Genomic DNA, 19,158 nt, shown 5'->3' on the forward strand with positions numbered 1-19,158 from the left:
GTAGCATGTGTAAGGACTTTCGAGCGAGATCATTGCCAGTGCCCCTGGACTGGCTCTTGTGTGGGTGGCACATAAAATACACCATTTTGAGCGTGGCCGTTGCCAGTACCGCCTAACTGGCCTTCGTACCGGTGACTCATAAAAGCACCCACTACACTCTCGAAGTGGTTGGTGTTAGGAAGGGCATCCAGCTGTAGAAACTCTGCCAAATCAGATTGGAGCCTGGTGCAGCCTTCTGGCTTGCCAGTCCTCAGTCAAATTGTCCAACCCATGCTAGCATGGAAAGCAGACATTAAACGATGATGATGAGAATTTCCTGTTGCTAAGCATTTAATTGTGGTATGTGGACACATTAAACAGAGTAATATGCTTACAACAAAAGATAATGATACATTCCTGTGGAAGGGTGAGTATCCTGGTGGTTTGTTGTGCTTGAAAAGACACATCAAGCTAAGTAAAAATGTGATTATCTATGAATACAGGCTCGTCCGCTGCAACCCTCTCTAGCTGAGCATCCCTAATCTTGTGGGCTCGTAGGCGCTGGTGCCACATAAAAAGCACCCATGCCAGTGTTGTGTAAAAACACCCAGTATATTCTGTAAAGTGGTTGGCATTAGGAAGGGCATCTAGCCATGGAAACCATGCAGACAGGGAGCCTGAACAGTCCTTCAGCTGGTCAGCTCCTGTCAAACTATCCAACCCATGCCAGCATAGAAAACAGATGTTAAATTATGATTATGATGATGATGATGATGATGATACAAACACACACAAACAGGTTTCTTTCTGTTCCTGATTACCAAATTCACTCATAAGAATTTGGTTGTCCCAGGACTATAGTAGGAGACATTTTCCCAAAGTGTCATGCAGTGGGACTGAACCTAAAAAGCATGTAGTTGGAAAGCAAGCTTATTACCACACCAACACACCATAAAATACAATTCAGCTAAAGTGTTACTTCACTGGAATAAAAAAAAATGTAATCAAAGAAAAAGTATGGTTGATATAGCACAAACCTTGTTGAGGAATAAGAAGACTTGGAAGCAAGAACTCTTCAGCATCTTTGTTCAAGACAACAAATCGAGAAAGCAATAAATGAATCAATTGACTCCCAACCAGTTCTTCAGAATATTCCTGCAGCATTGAAACAACTTGGCTGCAAAAATAAACAAATAGATAAGCAAACAAAGCAGCAGCAGCCTCCTCACCAAATTTCAAGCCTTCTGCCTATAACAGAAAGGATTATCTATATATTTAAAACTGAGAATGTGTGTGTGTGTGTGTGTGTGTGTGTGTGTGTGTGTGTGTGTGTGTGTGTGTGTGTGTGTGTCTGTATGTGTGCATCATTAAAACTCAAGAACTACCCAACCAATTTCATTCAAATTTTACACATGCCTTACTTAGGGTCCATGGAGTGTCATGAGCCAAAAAAAATTTCAAATTCGTGCCTAATGTGAGCCCAGAGCAATCTCTTATCTCTTACAGTTTCAGTATTACATGTCAAAAGTGAAACCATAACATCTATTGTAATATGACATAATACTTTCACTATTATATGCATTCAATTTCAATTACTGTCAATATGTATTTATATATGTTTGTACATGTATATATATATGTGTGTGTGTGTGTATGTGTGTGTGTGTACTAGCAGAGATACCTAGCCTTGCTCAGGATTAAAATGGCATAGTTTTTTTATTGTTTTACTTGTTTCAGTCATGTGATTGTGGCCATGTTGGAGCAATACCGTTGGTTGAACAAATCGACCACAGGATTTATTCTTTGTAGGCCTAGTACTTATTCTATTAGTGTCTTTTGTCAAACCACTAAGTTATGGGAATATAAACACAGCAACATCTGTTGTCAAGCAATGGTGGGGGTACAAACACAGACACACACACACATACACAAATATACACAGTCTTCTTTCAGTTTCCATGTACAAAATCCACTCATAAGACTTTTGCATGTATATATATATATATATATATATATATATATTATACAGATGGTGGGACATGTAGAGATTCCCATTTGGTGTACGCAGCAGAATGCACGAAATACAACTTGATTTATGTTGGTTGTAAAACAGAACAATTAAACAAGATTTAATGGGCACAGATATGATGTCAGGTACAATAACAGTAGTTTGAAAGAACCTTCTGAGCATTTTGCTTCAAACAGCTGCAATTTTGGAAAAGACTTGAAAGTGCATATTCTCAAAAAATTTTCTCAATCTCTTTCATTTTCACTTCTCAAAATGCATGAGAAATATGTTTGCAGGTTATTAACATCATGCTCTGGCGGAATGAATATCATCAAATTTATACAAAACTGTTTGATTAAATATTCTTCTTTTTTCTTTCTTCTTTCTTTCTGTCTTTTTCTTTTCACCTGTTATAAAATTGAAACTTAAAAACTGATGATGTCATTCCATCAACATGTGGATGCTGGTTTCTCTTGTTCGTACTTTAAATTTAAATTTCTATAATTTTGAATTTTTATCACTTCTTATTCTGAACTCGACAAAGACAGGCTTACTGTTGAAATAACGTTCAACCAATAAAATACCTCTTACAATCAAATCGCGCTCTTCATCTTGACTGGTTACCTTTGTAAAGAGTTACGTCAATCCTTTTAAAATATTATTATTATTATTGAGTGAGAGAGCAGTGCATGCCATCAAAGTGACACTGGGGTAAAATATACGAAGCCCTTATACCCATCATGACTACCCATCTGATAAGGGTACACCAGGCACATGCATCACAACCATATGTGTGCAACATGGTGATCTCATATCATAATAAACAGTGCATGACCTCGCAGGTGGGGCAAAGTTAGAATTTTCTTTAGGTCAAGTAGTGCATCCCGCTCAAAAGGTCCCTGAATAAGGTTTGTTTAAGAATGTTGGGCAAAACACCCATGTTTCCATAGGTGAATTATTCAAACCCCAAAGAATTCCTCTCAACACATTGGTATGTGCTGTAATTTGTTGTGATGCTCTTATTTTACTGTATTGAAAGTATTTTACGTAGGATGTGTGCGGTGCCTAGTAGTGCTATTTTCTGTAAGTTATATATATTTGTTAGTCCTGGTGTTTTTTTAATGTATTTGTCTGAATATTTTTTATCATACCTAATGCACCTACTGTGATAGGAATTGTTTGTTTTTAGACTCCACATTCGAGTTACCTCTATTTCCAGGTCTTTGTATTTTGAAACATTTTAGAGAAACATTGTCATCATTATTATTAAGGTGGCAAGATACTCAGCAGCCTTTTGTCCATCCTTACGTTCTGAGTTCAAATTGCACTGAGGTCGACTTTGCCTTTCGTCCTTTCAGGGTCAATGAAATAAATACCAGTTATGCACTGGGGTCAATATAATTGACTATCACCCTCCCCAAAATTTCAGGCCTTGTGCTTTAAGTAGAAAGGATTATTATTATTAAAAGTTATAGTAAATTCAAATCCTGTTAATTTTGCTTTTTATCCCTCCATGGTGCAATAAAATAAAGTTCCAGTCAAGTACTAGAGTCAATAGTATTGTCTAATTCCACCCTCCCTTCAAAAACTGCTGGCCTTGTGCCCAAATTCAAAGTAATTATCAATAGTAGAAGTAGAATTACTATTAGCTCTTTAGCATTTAAACCAGCCATATCCAGCCCAAATGTACTACTAGTTTTATGTTCAAACAGGCTAGAACTGGATTCTCACATCTATGCAGCAATGCTATTCCAAACATATATAATCACATCATTGAAATCTTGAAGCTATGAGATAATGCAGGATTAATTCAAAATGATATGAATAAATGAACCTTATATTTGGCAAAGTAATCTGAATGCTAAAAAGGCTAAGGGTAATGGAGTAGCAAGACCAGCAGAGTTGCAGAAATGACAAAGTGTTAGAAAAAATATTTAGCAACATATTCACATTCTTTTATGTTCTGAGTTCAAATCCTGCTGGTATTAAACATGCCCTTCATCATTCTAGATGAAATTAAAATAAGTACCAGTCTGGCACTTGTGCCCGCGGCATGTGTAAGGACTTTCGAGCAAGATTGTTGCCAGTGCCCCTGGACTGGCTCTTGTGCGGGTGGCACATAAAATACACCATTTTGGGCGTGGCCATTGTCAGTAGCGCCTGACTGGCCTTCGTGCCGGTGGCACGTAAAAAGCACCCACTACACTCTCTGAGTGATTGGTATTAGGAAGGGCATCCAGCTGTAGAAACTCTGCCAAATCAGATTGGAGCCTGGTATAGCCATCTGGTTTCACCAGTCCTCAGTCAAATCGTCCAACCCATGCTAGCATGGAAAGCGGACGTTAAACAACAACGATGACGACCAGTAATATTCTGGATCAATTTAATTGACTATCTCCCACTTACTTTTTGTGTGTGTTGATATTAAATATAATATTAACAATACAGGGTTAGCCAAGAGTCACCCAACAGTAAGTCAAAATTCCATAAATACTATCTGTAATTCTGTATTGACACGAATGGAAAAATGTGTTGCTCAAGGACTTCAGTTTGAACAATTTTCCTGATGTTTCATATTTAGAAGCTTTTATTAAATTCATTCAGTTCTTAAACATAAATAAATCTTGGAATTAAATAGTTTTGATTTACTGTTAGGTGAATTTTGGCCAACCCTGTAATACTTCCTTTTGTAAACTTGGTGTACATTTTGTACCTGCCCACCTGCCCATCTCTACTGTTGTTTTTTTTTCTGTTTTATATCTTATCTCTCAACTGCCTCTCACCTCCATCTTATTCACTGTACCATTCCAATCATGTAATGAAGAATAACACCATTCTGTCAATCCTTCCCTACTACTATTCATCAATCTCTATCCTTCTCTCCCTCCCATTACAATTCAGTATAATGAAGGTCTGCACCACGTTTGTTGGTATCAAATACACCCCTATATTTACTCTTCTGCACTGCAAACTATCACTCCCTCAAATTACACTTTTATTGACATCCATCATTCATATTACAGTCATCTTGACTATCCAACACTCGTGCTCTCCCTTTGCCAGCTAACATTACCCTTCCATGCTGTTAACAACCAATGTGTCTTATGGATGAGTCTTTACTGGTATCCATCACACTCACTTCCACCACAAGGTTCAATCCTTGTTGCAGTGAAGTGCCTTGTGTGTCTTAACAACCCTGAGAGCTATGCCAGTGGAGCGCAAGGTCCTGGTAGGGCCTCCCATGCAGGACAGGTCAAAAGATAATGGTCAGACTAATATGGACCACCTCTTCCCAGAGGTAAAAATGGGTCTGTGTAGGGGCCAACAATCTCACCTAAAAAAAAGAGGCAAAGTTACAGAAGCATCAATGACAATTCAAACCAAGGCCTTGGAGAGGAAGGAAAAGACAACCAAGAATCGAGAGCAGAAGGGGACAATGATGGTGATTTCCATAGTGGTTATGTGTTGGTGGCACGTAAAAGCACCCTCTACACTCTCGGAGTGGTTGGCGTTAGAAAGGGCATCCAGCTGTAGAAACTCTGCCAAATCAGATTGGAGCCTGGTGTAGCCATCTGGTTCACCAGTCCTCAGTCAAATTGTCCAACCCATGCTAGCATGGAAAGCAGACGTTAAACGATGATGATGATGATGATGTCAACAGATTAATATCTTGAGATTTAGTGACATGTCACAACTCTCAAGAATTTTGCAAAAGATTATTGAAGAACAGAGGATAACAGTTGATTGGAACCTTGCTATCCAAAACTTGATTCCAATGTTTCCTTGTCTCTGAAATAGTGTTGTTGCACTACCAAGAAAGACTTAGGTTCATATTTCTTAATCCAGATCTCTGATTAATTCATGATACTTTTTAATCTTTTCTATTTCTTTTATTTTGATACCATATAATATAGTGAAATCTACAATCTTGTATGCTTGCATTTTCTTTATCATTATCATATCTATTTCCAGTCTTCTTTTACAAGAGTATGTAAATGTTTTGTTGTTGGCACTCTGTTGCTTACGACGTCGAGGGTTCCAGTTGATCTGATCAACGGAACAGCCTGCTCGTGAAATTAACGTGCAAATGGCTGAGCACTCCACAGACATGTGTACCCTTAACGTAGTTCTCGGAGATATTCAGCGTGACACAGTGTGACAAGGCTGACCCTTTGAATTACAGGCACAACAGGAATAGGAAGTAAGAGTGAGAGAAAGTTGTGGTGAAAGAGTACAGCAGGGTTCGCCACCATCCCCTGCCAAAGCCTCGTGGAGCTTTAGGTGCTTTTGCTCAATAAATACTCACAACGCCCGGTCTGGGAATCGAAACCGCGATCCTATGACCGCGAGTCCGCTGCCCCAACCACTGGGCCATTGCGCCTCCACGTATGTAAATGTAAGAAGAAAACTAAGATAGCATTTGCTAAAATATTAGTTTCAAATTTTGGCACAAGGCCAGCAATTTCAGGAGAAGGGGTAAGTCGATTACATTGACCCCAGTGCTCAACTGGTACCTATTTTATCGACCTCAAAAGGATGAAAAGCAAAGTTGATCTTAATGGAATTTGAACTCAGAACGCAAAGACAGCCAAAATGCTGCTAAGCATTTTGCCCAGTGTGCTAACGATTCTGTCAGCTTACCACCTTAACATTTGCTAAAATGTTGACATCTGAAAGCAGTAAAACAATGCAAAAGTGTTTGTCTTTCTTTCTCTTTTGGTATAATAATATGTATCGCTGAAAGGAATTTCTCTAAGTTAAAGAAATAAACTGGGACACACCTGAAGAAATCTGTTTTCTCTTTGCTAGATTTTAATGTGATGTTTTTGAGGAAAAGCTTAACTTCAAGAAAATGGTTTCTGAAAGAAAAAAAAATTAAATAAAATTAATGCAAGTTAATATGTCCTTTCTCTCACTCATTTTTTTACATCTACCACCACACATTTAAAAAAAAAAATTCTTGAATTTAACTGACTTAACTAACAATAGCAGTTCATACAACCAGTACCTAGTTCTAGATTCTGTAATGTTAAAGGGATGAGATAAATCACCGCTTTGAAAAGGATATCAGCCTCTCTTAAATGACTTACATATTCTCAATAATAAGGTGAAATGAAGCATGTAAAATTAAATGCTTTGCCTAAACATACAAACCTCAACAACCTATACTAAATATTAGAAACTCTGCCAAATTTAGATTGGAGCCTGGTGTTGCCATCCGGTTTCACCAATCCTCAGTCAAATCGTCCAACCCATGCTAGCATGGAAAGCGGACGTTAAACGATGATGATGATGATGATGATGATAGTCATCCAAAATTTACACACTCCAAAATTTCATCACACAGAGAGAGGGTGTGTGTGAGAGAGAGAGAGACAGACAGACAGAATGGTTGTGAGATTGAGAGAGAATGTGTGTGAGAGTGAGAGAGAGAGAGAATGTGAGTGAGAGTGAGAGAGAGAGAGAGAGAGCGAGACAATGTGTTTGTATGTGGTCTGATCAATAAGTATCCGGACTGTAAGCATAGTAATGAAGCTAAAGCATGCAGAGTGAAGCTGCTTGGCACAGATTGGCCTTGAACTCTGCTGTGCATGTGCACTAAGTTTTAATGTTCTAGCTCACTTCTGCTGTTTACAACAGTGCTTGGGAGAAAGGTGTGTACCGTGTGATGACAGAGAAAGTTGAGCAGAGAATCTGCATCAAATTTTGCCAAAAGCTTGGTGATACCTGCTCAGAGGTGGACACAAAGTTTTCAAAAAGTTTTCATCATTCTCGACACAATCAAGGAGATCTTGAGCAACTGAAACTCGAACGTCTTTGGCACAAACTTGGCAGACACACGTCTCATACCGAAATCTTCAATGATAATGGACTGAACTGAACCGTAACTAATCTGCACATCCTCTAATAACTCACGAATGGTGATTCGATGTTTTTCTCAGTTCTGCTGGTCTCTCAGAACATTCGTCAATATTGATATTTTTTCAGCTGTCTTGGAAATGTCTGAACTACTCATACACTTGTGTGCAGTTTATACACTCCTCTCGATACATTTTCTGCAACTTTGCACAGGCTTCTGAGCAGGTGTCGCCATGGCAACTTTCTCTGTCATGGTTAATGTGATGACCACATGCTACACACCTTCCTTCCAAGCACTGCTGTAAACAGCAGGAGTGAGCTACAATGTTAAAACTTAGTGCGCATGCACAGCAGAATTCAAGGCCAATCTTTGCATACAGCTTCACTCTTCATGCTTTAGTTTCGTTACTATGGCAACAGTCCAGAAACTTATTGATCAGACCTCATATATGTATATAGCTGGGTAGACGTCTGTCCATCACTGGCAGTAGCTTTTTTTAAAGCATGTATATTGAAACATGACACTAGCATAAGCTTTCAAACACACACTACAACTAAGAGATTTAATCTTTTATTTCAGCATAATTCTTGTCCATATTTCAAATTCCAACTATTTCATCAAATTTTGAAAATGACTAAATCAAAATTATACCATAACATCCTTTAAGATTTCAATAAAATCATCATCATCATCGTTTAATGTCCGCTTTCCATGCTAGCATGGGTTGGACGATTTGACTGAGGACTGGTGAACCAGATGGATACACCAGGCTCCAATCTGATTTGGCAGAGTTTCTACAGCTGGATGCCCTTCCTAATGCCAACCACTCCGAGAGTGTAGTGAGTGCTTTTACGTGTCACCGGCACGAAGGCCAGTCAGGCGGTACTGGCAATGGCCACGCTCAAAATGGTGCATTCTACATGCCACCCGCACAAGAGCCAGTCCAGCGGTACTGGCAACGAACTTTTCACGTGTCATGGGCACAAGCGCCAGAAAGGCAACGCTGGGCACAAGCGCCAGAAAGGCAATGCTGGGCACAGGTGCCATCACGATTTCACTTTCGCTTGCCCCAACAGGTCTTCACAAGCTGAGCCCCATGTCCAATGAAGTAGACGACGTTGGCATGGGTGCCAGTCATCGAATTTAGTCCGATTTCGATATCACTTGCCTCAACAGGTCCTCGCAAGCAGGGCCCAGTGTCCAATGAAGGAAAGGTACGCATAAGTGGGCTGGCTACACCCCTGGCAGAGGCCTTGCATTTAGGTCTCAGAATCTATTGACAAGATTCAAGAAGGTGGGGGAGTGGGGGAAATAGATGTAAAAATAAATATAAATTCCTGCATTGCACTTTTCTAACAAGTGAATTGATGTGGGATTGATGTTGGGATTAAAACAAAAGCAGCATGGCAGAACCATTATAGCTATTAAAACTGCCCTTACACTTTTACTTTATTAATTTTTTTTATATAGATAATATATATTCTTAACTATCTAAATGCTAAGTTAAGTTATTATTTTAAAGCTAGTTTGAAAATAACAACTTTTATTGATGGAGTGACTCAATACAGAGAGACGAGTCAACTCATATTCTTTGGTGTCAAAACCTTCATTGTACATTTAAGATCTTGTTTACTGAGACTAATCAGTGAACAGGTTGTAGATGTACAAACAGGGTTTTGATGAATAAACAAAGTGTAGATGAAAGACTTTGATACTTAATGATTATAATGACTCTACTGTAAGTAAGTAGCTAAATAGCTAAATTTAGTTATATTCTATTAACTGAAGTGATGAGTGGCTGAGTGTAAGTGAATTAAGAAAGCGGTTTAGCATCAAAGACATTCATTGCAAAGGTGAATGTGGTAATAATTGAAGGAAGTGGAGTAATGATCATAACCTTTGCAACCTTATCTAGACTGATGAGATCAATGCAGTTGCACCAGTCTAAATATGTAGACAAGAAAGAATTATAATTCAGGGAAGGAATGATAATCAAAAGGCAAAGAAATAAGAACAAGTGTATTGGGGGAACCTTAGAGAAGGGATATATAATTTGGAGGGGCCAAAATAAATAATGGCCAAATGCTAAGAGGCAAAAAGATGTAATAGTGAGTCAGTGAGCTACTGATTGTGGCATGTAGATTAATGAATCTCTGACAATCAGTCAGTTGGTCTTCTTTTGAATGTGGCCTGGAATGCTTAAGTGTGTAGAAAAATTCTATTCTAAATATAGATCTATATTCCAAATATGAATCACATTTGACTTTTGATAATAACTGAGCAAATCTGAAATGTTTTCTGATCTGAAGAAGAAAACTATTCAGCAACATCTAGCATTTGCAGCAACTTTGAAGGTTTAGTTTTGTATTGGTTAAGTAAATGTATAGATGGTGTGGCACAAGACTGTTTTCCAAATATATGTGCAGTTGACATTACCAATTACAGGATGTTTTCAAGGACACTGTTAATGAACACACTGCAGTCTGGAATGCTGTGTTTAGGACACTTGTGCTCATAAGGGCAGCAAGTAAATCATTAATGTACAGAAAGAAGAGTGTGGGAGATAATACTGAACAGTGAGGAAGGTAGACCAGAATGACAGAAAGAACCATGTCAGTACATGCTGCAATTATACGATTTGGTACAAAACTTCCAATTGAGGACATAAAGAGACAGATGGAAATCAATAAGTGAGAAATTTATTGATTTCCATTAATCCTTTGTGTGCTGGTGGGGTCCCTTGGGACCCCAGCAAATTTTAAAAGTTATGCAACTTTTACATTTTTTATTTAAATGATTTTATATATATCATGACTTTGTTGTTAATAGTTTATATATGCACATACAAATTTTGAGTTAAAAATTTTCAGTCATATGGATGCTATAGCATAAAATATAGTCACTGGGGTGCAACTGGATCCCATTAGCCTTCTGTAAAATTATTTTTTCCTATTCTTTTTTCAGATACTCTGATGAACTGTAAGTCAATTTTCTTTGTATTTGTTCTGGTATGAATCTATATACATTTTTTCTTTTATTCTTTTTGTTTTATTTTATATTTAGTGCTATGTGTATAGTTTATAAAACTATAAAAAGAAAAAGTACTAAATTTCTTGTTCTGTATCATGCACTCACACATATATACAAGATTAAACAAATATCACTTTATGGATAGTGCAAAAATAAAAGGGGACCCAATGGCCTTTTGTGTAATTCCAACCCCATCAGCCCACAAAGGGTTAATAGGAGATTCTTAAGCCAGACATAACTGATCAGTGCAATTTACAGGGCACTGCAGTGCTTGAACCACTCCTTGACAATATCAAGGGCAACAACATTGTTTTTGCAGAGGATTTAAAAGCTGAGAGAGACCAATGGTGTAAGGTAAAGTATAACAAGAATCTTGTAAATTTAGCTATATGAAAACCATACTGGTTGTCATTGAACAGGATAAGAGACTTAAGGTGTCTCTGTCATCCTTGAGATGTTGAAAATGAGGGCAATAAATCGATAGCAGAATCAGACAGATTTTGTCTTTTAGAGAATGGGATATTATGTAACATGCTTCCATGCCGGCTGGAACATATCCACAAGTTGATGGAAGTAGTCCATGTTTGCTCTTGTTTAACCCTTTAGCATTTAAACCAGCCATAACCAGCCCAAAATATTCTTCCTGTTTTACATGGAAACTAACTAGATCCACATTCACACATCTACCCTACAATGTCATTCTAAAAATAAACAGTTATATCACTCAAATCTCAAAGCTGCAAGAATGTGAATAAATAAGCATTACATTTGACAGAGTAATCTGAATGCCAACAGGTTGAAATTTACTACGGGAGCACCAGAAAAGATATAGAGAAGTGAAAGCTGAAAAATGCAAGGAATCGGTGATAAAATGAAGATATGATACATACATATGTGGTACATAGATAAAATGAAGATGTGGTACATACATAATACAAAAAATTAATTAAACACTGAAGATAATGATGATTGTAACTTTCAAAAATTCTCTAGCATTTGCCCACAAGTGACTAGTCAAGTTGATAAAGAAACAAAGAAAATATCTGACTCACTCGTATTTAAAAAGGCGATCAGTCAACAAACATTTTAATGGTGGTCTTTGTTTTGGGTCTCGACTGAGATACTCATCTTGAATTCGCAATTCAAATGTTTTAAAAAGATCTCCTAAGAAAACAAATAATAATAATGATAATAAATGGACAAAAAGTGGTACTACATTTACTTTAAAACATTACTTTTGATTATCACATGAAATTGTGATAGATAAACAGTGTAAACATGAAAACCCTGTACAAAACAACATGATGGTGTAAACCAACGAGAATATAACCTAATTACTGACACAGACCAAATCAAGCAGTAAGTACACTTCATATATATATATATATATATATATATATATATATATATATATATATATACATTATACACATCTCATCATGCACAAAGTGCCCATTACATATTAAATGCAAACTCAAACGAAAATTATAGGCATTATATTGTATCAACAAAGTCAGTCTTACTATACAAAACTGTCATTGTCAATGTTGTTTTTTTCTATCTGTACAGAAACTTTACTGTCTCTCTTTGTGTATGGATTACTTAGAAAAAAACTGGTAATGCAACACTTATTTTATGCATTATATCTAATTATCATGTATAATTAGTGGTTGAAATATCACATGTGTAAATGTGAAGCCCATATACAAAACAACAGCATTTGGGCATATACCGCTGAGAATATAGTCAAACTAACAACATGAAAAATCAAGCAAAGTGTTTGGAAAAATTAACAATTTTGAATTACAACACTTCTTTCAACCCCATCACCTCAAGCTCTGCCATTAATTTAGAGGTTACTGGAACAGACAGCCACAACAACAACAACAACAATAATAATGGTAATAACAATAGTGGTAATGGTGGTAATAGTAACGATAGTAATAAAAATAATAGGATAAGGAATACCAAGTTGAAACCTGGCATGGGATAGCCTCTCTAGATGAAGGTATATGGATCGACAGGGATAGTGTCATGATAAAAACACTGGTAGTTGCACAACCTGACAAATTGTTACTTTATATGAGTGACAATGACAAATCAAAATTTTGAGAACAATGGTGTTAATGGGACTGGAATCTACGATGGCGAAGGTGTCATGCCTAGCATGCTTGGAGTAACTGGTCTGGTTTCAGTAGGTTGTAACCCAGTGATAGATCAGCAAACATGGTGAAGGTGGAGTAAACAAGTAAATATTGTGGTCATGGAGTGTTACTACCTGAGCAATCCTGTAGACAAAAATGGTTCTCCTGTTAAGAGCTACCAGCAATAAATGCATAGACAACAGAAAGAGGTTTGTTTCAACTCATTGAACAGAAATTATGTGACGAAGCTAGAGCAATAAGAAAAAAAATTGCTGATTGCCAGAAGTGGAGCTTGAAGTTATCAAAAGACAGGTATTAGAAAACAACAGCGAAAAAAATGAGGAAAATACAGATCTTTGTGAGAAAAAGTAGAGGACAGGGGTGAGATTTCTGGTAACCCACTGGAAAAGGACAGTGATAGTTTGTCCAGTGAGAGACATGTAGATGGTCTGGAAGAATATGAAATTAATGAAGACATGAACAGAAGGCAATATATGACAGAATAAAGGCAAGGTTACAGGAGGACAATAGCAACATTATTTGCAACCTTAAAAAGGTTGACTGATGGAAGCTGAACCAAGAAACAAAAAAGGTGAATGAAATTCTAAAATACATCAAGGCAGAAAAACATTACAGAAACAAATAATTTGATCAAGTCAGCAAGTGTTGTTGAGGCACAAGATATGGGTGTAGGTGTCAAGAAAAAGACAATACAAGAGACCAGAGAAAAGAACATCATCATCATCATCATTTAACATCCGTTGACCAGGGCTGGCAAGTTGAAAGGCTGCACCAGACTCCAATCTGATTTGGCATGGTTTCTATGGCTGGATGTCCTTCCTAAGGTCAACCATTCCAAGAGTGTAATGGGTGCCTTTGCGTGACGCCAGTATCTGCCATGACTGCAATTTTACTTCGCTTGATGGGTCTTCTTTTCAAGCACATGATGCCAAGGGTCTAAGTGATTCGTCATTGCCTCCATGAGGGCCAACACTCAAAAGGAGCTTTTCATGTGCCACCAGCATTGGTCATTTTGCCTCCATGATGCTCAATGCTCAAAAGATGCTTTTTACATTCCATAGGTATGGGTGCCAGTTACATGACACCAGCATCGACCATGACTACAATTTCACTTGACTTGACAGGTCTTCTCAAGCACAGCATACCACCAATGGTCTCAGTCACTAGTCACTGTCTCTGTGAGGCCCAAGGTTCAAAGATCATGCTTCACCACCTCATCCTATGTCTTCCTGGGTCTACCTCTACCACAGGTTCCCTCCACAGTCAGAGATCAGCACTTCTTTACACAGTTGTCCTCATTCATACATGTCACATGACCATACCAGCGCAGTCGTCTCTCCTGCACTCCACATCTGATGCCTCTTATGACCAACTTTTCTCTCAAGATGTTTACACTCTGTTGCGCATGCACACTGACATTACACATCCAGCGAAGTATACTGGCTTCATTTCTTTCAAGCCTACACATGTCCGTGACTGTCACAGCCCATGTTTCACTGTCATGTAGCATAGCTGTTTGCACAAAGGCATCATACAATCAGCCTTTCACTCTGAGAAAGAGGCCCTTTGTTGCCCGCAAAGGTTGGAGCTCTCTGAACTTAGCTCAGCCTATTCTTATTCTGATAGCTACACTCACAGAGCATCCATCTCTGCTACTAACTTGGTCACCTAGATAATAGAAGCTACTACATCTAGCTTACCCCTCTGGCAGTTGATGGAGTCCTATTTTCTGTACATTTTCAATGTTCATTGTACCTGGACATCTTCCACATACAAAAGCTATTTTCCCTGTTAACCTTCCTCTGATATTTTCCACCAAGGTGGAAAAGAATACAAGTCAGTATAGATACACTCTTGGAGGACATTTCTGCTTTAGACCGAAAAGAGAAGAGAGAGCTAAGAAATGAACAAAAATATAAAGCATTGAAAGAAAAGACCAAAAAGTAGTAATGGAAGAACTCAAGCAAAATCATATTGCAAAGAAAGCAAAGATGGCAAGATTTGACCAAAGAATAAAGAAATATCAGTAAAAGAGATTATTCGGGGTAGACTGGAAGAGATTTTACCAAGAAAGAAATGGAGTGTACAGATGAAGTGATGATACTAGATAGTAATAGAAGTTAAAGATTTTGGAGTGACATTTGGAGTAAAGATAAGGAGTACAAGAAGGATATTGAATGGTTACAAGAACTGGTTACAACAGTTTGCCAACAGCAGGTAGAACTACACATTTCAGTCAGGGATGTGAAGAAAGTCAGAAAAAAGATCGGTAATTGGAAGGATCCACAGGACCAGATGTAGCTCAAGGCTACTGGATCAAAAGATTTAGTGAATGTCATGCATAAATAGCAGAACAACTCAACACATTGTTACATGCTGAGTTAAATGCCCAGTGACACCAAAGTGGCTGACTAGGGGCACAACTGTTTTACACTTGAAAGGCATTACAAAAGGGAATGCAGTAGATAACTACAGATTGATATTATGCTCGTCACCTACAATGTACATCTTAAAGAAAATGGTGTTCTACCAGATAAGCAGAAAGAGTACAAGCATATGTGCAGAGGTACCAAGGATCAACTTCTGATAGACAAAATAGCACTTAGAGATTGATTACCACATGGCCTACAATATGATCCCACACATTCTTGTATCATGGAATATGGATTGCATGAAATGTCAAACGGTTTCTTGGAAAAACTATGGAGAAGTGGAAGACAGAACTGACAGCAAATGGAAGAAGCTTAAGGAAAATAGAAATCAAGAGAAGTATATTTCAAGGAGATTGTCTGTCACTATTGACTTTTGAATTGTGCGTGATACTACTAACAATGGTTTTGAGGAAAGCTAAGGCTAGGTATGAATTAAAGGGTCACCAACAAAAGGTTGATCACTTACTGTTCATGAATGACCTCAAGCCTTACAGTAAGGATGAATCCCTGGTCAGTTCCCTCATTGATACGGGGTGCATAGGTGTATACATTTTTGTACTCACATCAGAATGCAGTTTGGATTGAAAAAGTGTGGTGTATTAGTCTTGAACAAAGACAAAACTAAACACATGGATTGGTTGGTGATACCATCAGGAGAAGTTATGAAGCAAATAGAAGAGGTGGGCTATAAGTAATTGGGAATATTGAAAATGAACAAAGTAATGGAAGAGGAAATGAAACATTTAAGGAGGAATACTTGCAAAGACTAAGACTAGTTATCAAATCAAAATTGAAGGAACAGAATAAGATTGAAGATGTCAACAATGGATTGTCTCACTCCTTCGATATGGAGCAGGGATAATTGCATGGACAGTAGAAGAGTCAAACAGCTTAAACAGAAAGATAAGAAAGCTGTTGACTAGATATAAGATATTTCATACAAAGAGTGACACAAAATTTATGTATCAAGAAAAAGAGGAGGAAGAATGTATGTACCAAGAAATAGAGAAGGCAGCTTGGGTGCAAACACAGCATTATAGCAGAAGAAAACAACATAGCAGGCTACATAAAAAATGCCACAGAAACACTATTGTTGGAAATAAGAAGGCATGGCTTGTGTAAAATTGAAGATTGCAAAGATAAACACAGTACAAGCATTTGAAGATGGATGAAACTGAAAATAGGTGTCTAGAGAAAAGAACGCATGGACTATTCCATAGAGATGTAGAACACAAAACAAAGATAAAAAGTGGTAATGTATAGCTAAGAGTGATTTAAATCTGGGAACAGAGGCACTAATCTATGTTGCTCAAGAGCAACCATTAAGAACTGATTACATTAAACAGAATAGACTACACAGCAGAAATGATAAGTGCAAATTCCACACTCACTACCATGAAATAACAGATGTTACTGGAGATTATATGTGTGTGTGTGTGTGTGTGTGTGTTTTATATAATCTGTAAGTTGAGTCAGTAACTGATGAATACAAACCTAATTCTTTGAGTTGGTCAAAGAATTCTTCAGCAAGTTTCCCAAAAGAGTAAGCATCCAATACATGCATTGCTTTTGAACTAATACATAGATTATCAGCCTGTAAGAGACAAAGATCAAAGGAGATCTAAGTGGAATTGTTTGCTTTTGAGTTTTTTCTAAATTTATTTTTAACTTCTTATTTTTAAAATAATACTTTATATATATATATTTTAGATTCATACAACAAATTAAGGAAAAGAGTAAATTAGACTTGCAAAGAAAGAAATGAAAACAAATTACCTTTTCCTCAGGTGAGATTGCACTTTGACTACGAAGAGCTCGACAATTCTCCAAGAACTTGGGCGTCAGCTGTTCAAAATGGCATGCATGTTCAAATCCACCCAGTTTCCAGGTACCATCTTTTGTCACAAAAATTGAAGACTGGCAAATATTGTTATGTGAGATTTCAACCTTAAAAAATAATTATATATAATACATTATAAAGTTTTGTTAGAGATATTGTTCTGTTTCTCATAAATTAAATCTGTAGGTTAATACAATAGTATATTTTGACCTGTGGAGGCGCAATGGCCCAGTGGTTAGGGCAGCGGACTCGCGGTTTCAATTCCCAGACTGGGCGTTGTGAGTGTTTATTGAGCGAAAACACCTAAAGCTCCACGAGGCTCCGGCAGGAGATGGTGGCGAACCCTGCTGTACTCTTTCACCACAACTTTCTCTCACTCTTACTTCCTGTTTCTGTTGTGCCTGTATTTCAAAGGGCCAGCCTTGTCACACTGGGTCACGCTGAATATCCCCGAGAACTACGTTAAGGGTACACGTGTCTGTGGAGTGCTCAGCCACTTGCACGTTAATTTCACGAGCAGGCTGTTCCGTTGATCGCATCAACTGGAACCCTCGACGTCATGCCAACAACATATTTTGACCTACTTTTGTTTTATGCTCAGGAAAGTAACTCAATTAATTAAAAAAGAAAGAAATAACAGGTAGTTGTGACAGTGGTGATGCTGGTACTCATAAAGATGATTGAAAAGAAAGAGGAAAAGAAAATAGAGGAGCAGAAATAACAGAATTAATAAAAAGAAAGAGAAAACATGAAAGAAACAGAGAGAAAGAGGAAAAAAGTAATAAAGAGGATTCTAAGAAGTGAGAGACTGAGTAAAAATGCAAGTTAAAATAGACATGCAAGAGAAAGAGGGTGAATGGGATATGGAGAAGAATATACAAAGCAAAGTTTGTGACATCACTGTATCCTTAGTTATCTCATTCTCTTATTTTCCTCTGCTATCTCACATATCTTACATTAGAAATATTTTTGAATTGCGTGCCCTAGTATATAATATAATGGCATCTTTAGTTGAAAGTATTATTTTGCTGCAAGAATAGAAACAATGTTGAGGTCTCCCATATATATGTATGCATATATATATTTACATATCAGTATGAATATGTATATAGATGTGTGTGTGTGTGTTTGTTTCTGTGTGTATAGACATATACATATATACACATACATATCTACATACATTCATACATATGTACATAGATAGCTATATCTACATACATACATTCATACATATATATCTACATACATACATACATACACATATATCTACATACATACATACATACACATATATCTACATACATACATACATACACATATATCTACATACATACATATATCTCTACATGCATATATACATGTGTATGTGTGTGTGTGTGTACAAGGAGAACTGAAAAGTTCCTGACTTTGGGTAAAGGAAAACACAGGAGGATCAGTTAATTATGATTTTATTCAACGGAACACTGACGGGGTCGGGGGCGTAGGAATACTTCTAGCGGAGAAATGGGTGGATAAGGTAATCGAGGTCGTTAGAGTAAGTGACAGAGTACTTAAGATCAGACTAGTGCTTCATCATAGATTAGCTACTATCATCTCAGCCTATGCACCTCAACCGGGGCTACCAGATGGTCTGAAAGACCAATTCTATGACACCCTCTTGCAAACTACCTCGTCGACGAGTGACAGGGACCTTCTCTTTGTGGCTGGAGACTTCAACGGTCATGTCGGACGTCGTGCTGGAGGCTTCCATGGCATACATGGAGGCTATGGCTTCGGTTCCCGCAACGAGGAGGGAACCAGACTGCTGGAGTTCTGTGATGCAACCGATCTTATGGTCTGCAATA

General features: G+C 37.6%; 1 protein-coding gene across 1 annotated transcript in view; it reads right to left on the reverse strand.

Moving 5' to 3' along the window:
• The window catches only part of LOC106874673 (protein-associating with the carboxyl-terminal domain of ezrin), a 41,747-nt gene that overhangs the window by 10,941 nt on the left and 11,648 nt on the right, over window positions 1-19,158 (reverse strand). The window contains exons 2-6 of the mRNA XM_014922470.2: window positions 17,251-17,421; window positions 16,969-17,068; window positions 11,930-12,041; window positions 6,769-6,846; window positions 1,017-1,156 (exon numbers count right to left, since the gene is read on the reverse strand). Of these exons, the coding sequence (XP_014777956.1) occupies window positions 1,017-1,156; window positions 6,769-6,846; window positions 11,930-12,041; window positions 16,969-17,038 (400 nt within the window). The 5' untranslated portion in view covers window positions 17,039-17,068; window positions 17,251-17,421. The remainder of the gene's footprint in view (window positions 1-1,016; window positions 1,157-6,768; window positions 6,847-11,929; window positions 12,042-16,968; window positions 17,069-17,250; window positions 17,422-19,158) is intronic.

Source organism: Octopus bimaculoides, chromosome 1 (genome assembly GCF_001194135.2).
Source record: "Octopus bimaculoides isolate UCB-OBI-ISO-001 chromosome 1, ASM119413v2, whole genome shotgun sequence".
In the NCBI taxonomy this organism is placed as follows: Eukaryota; Metazoa; Mollusca; class Cephalopoda; order Octopoda; family Octopodidae; genus Octopus; species Octopus bimaculoides.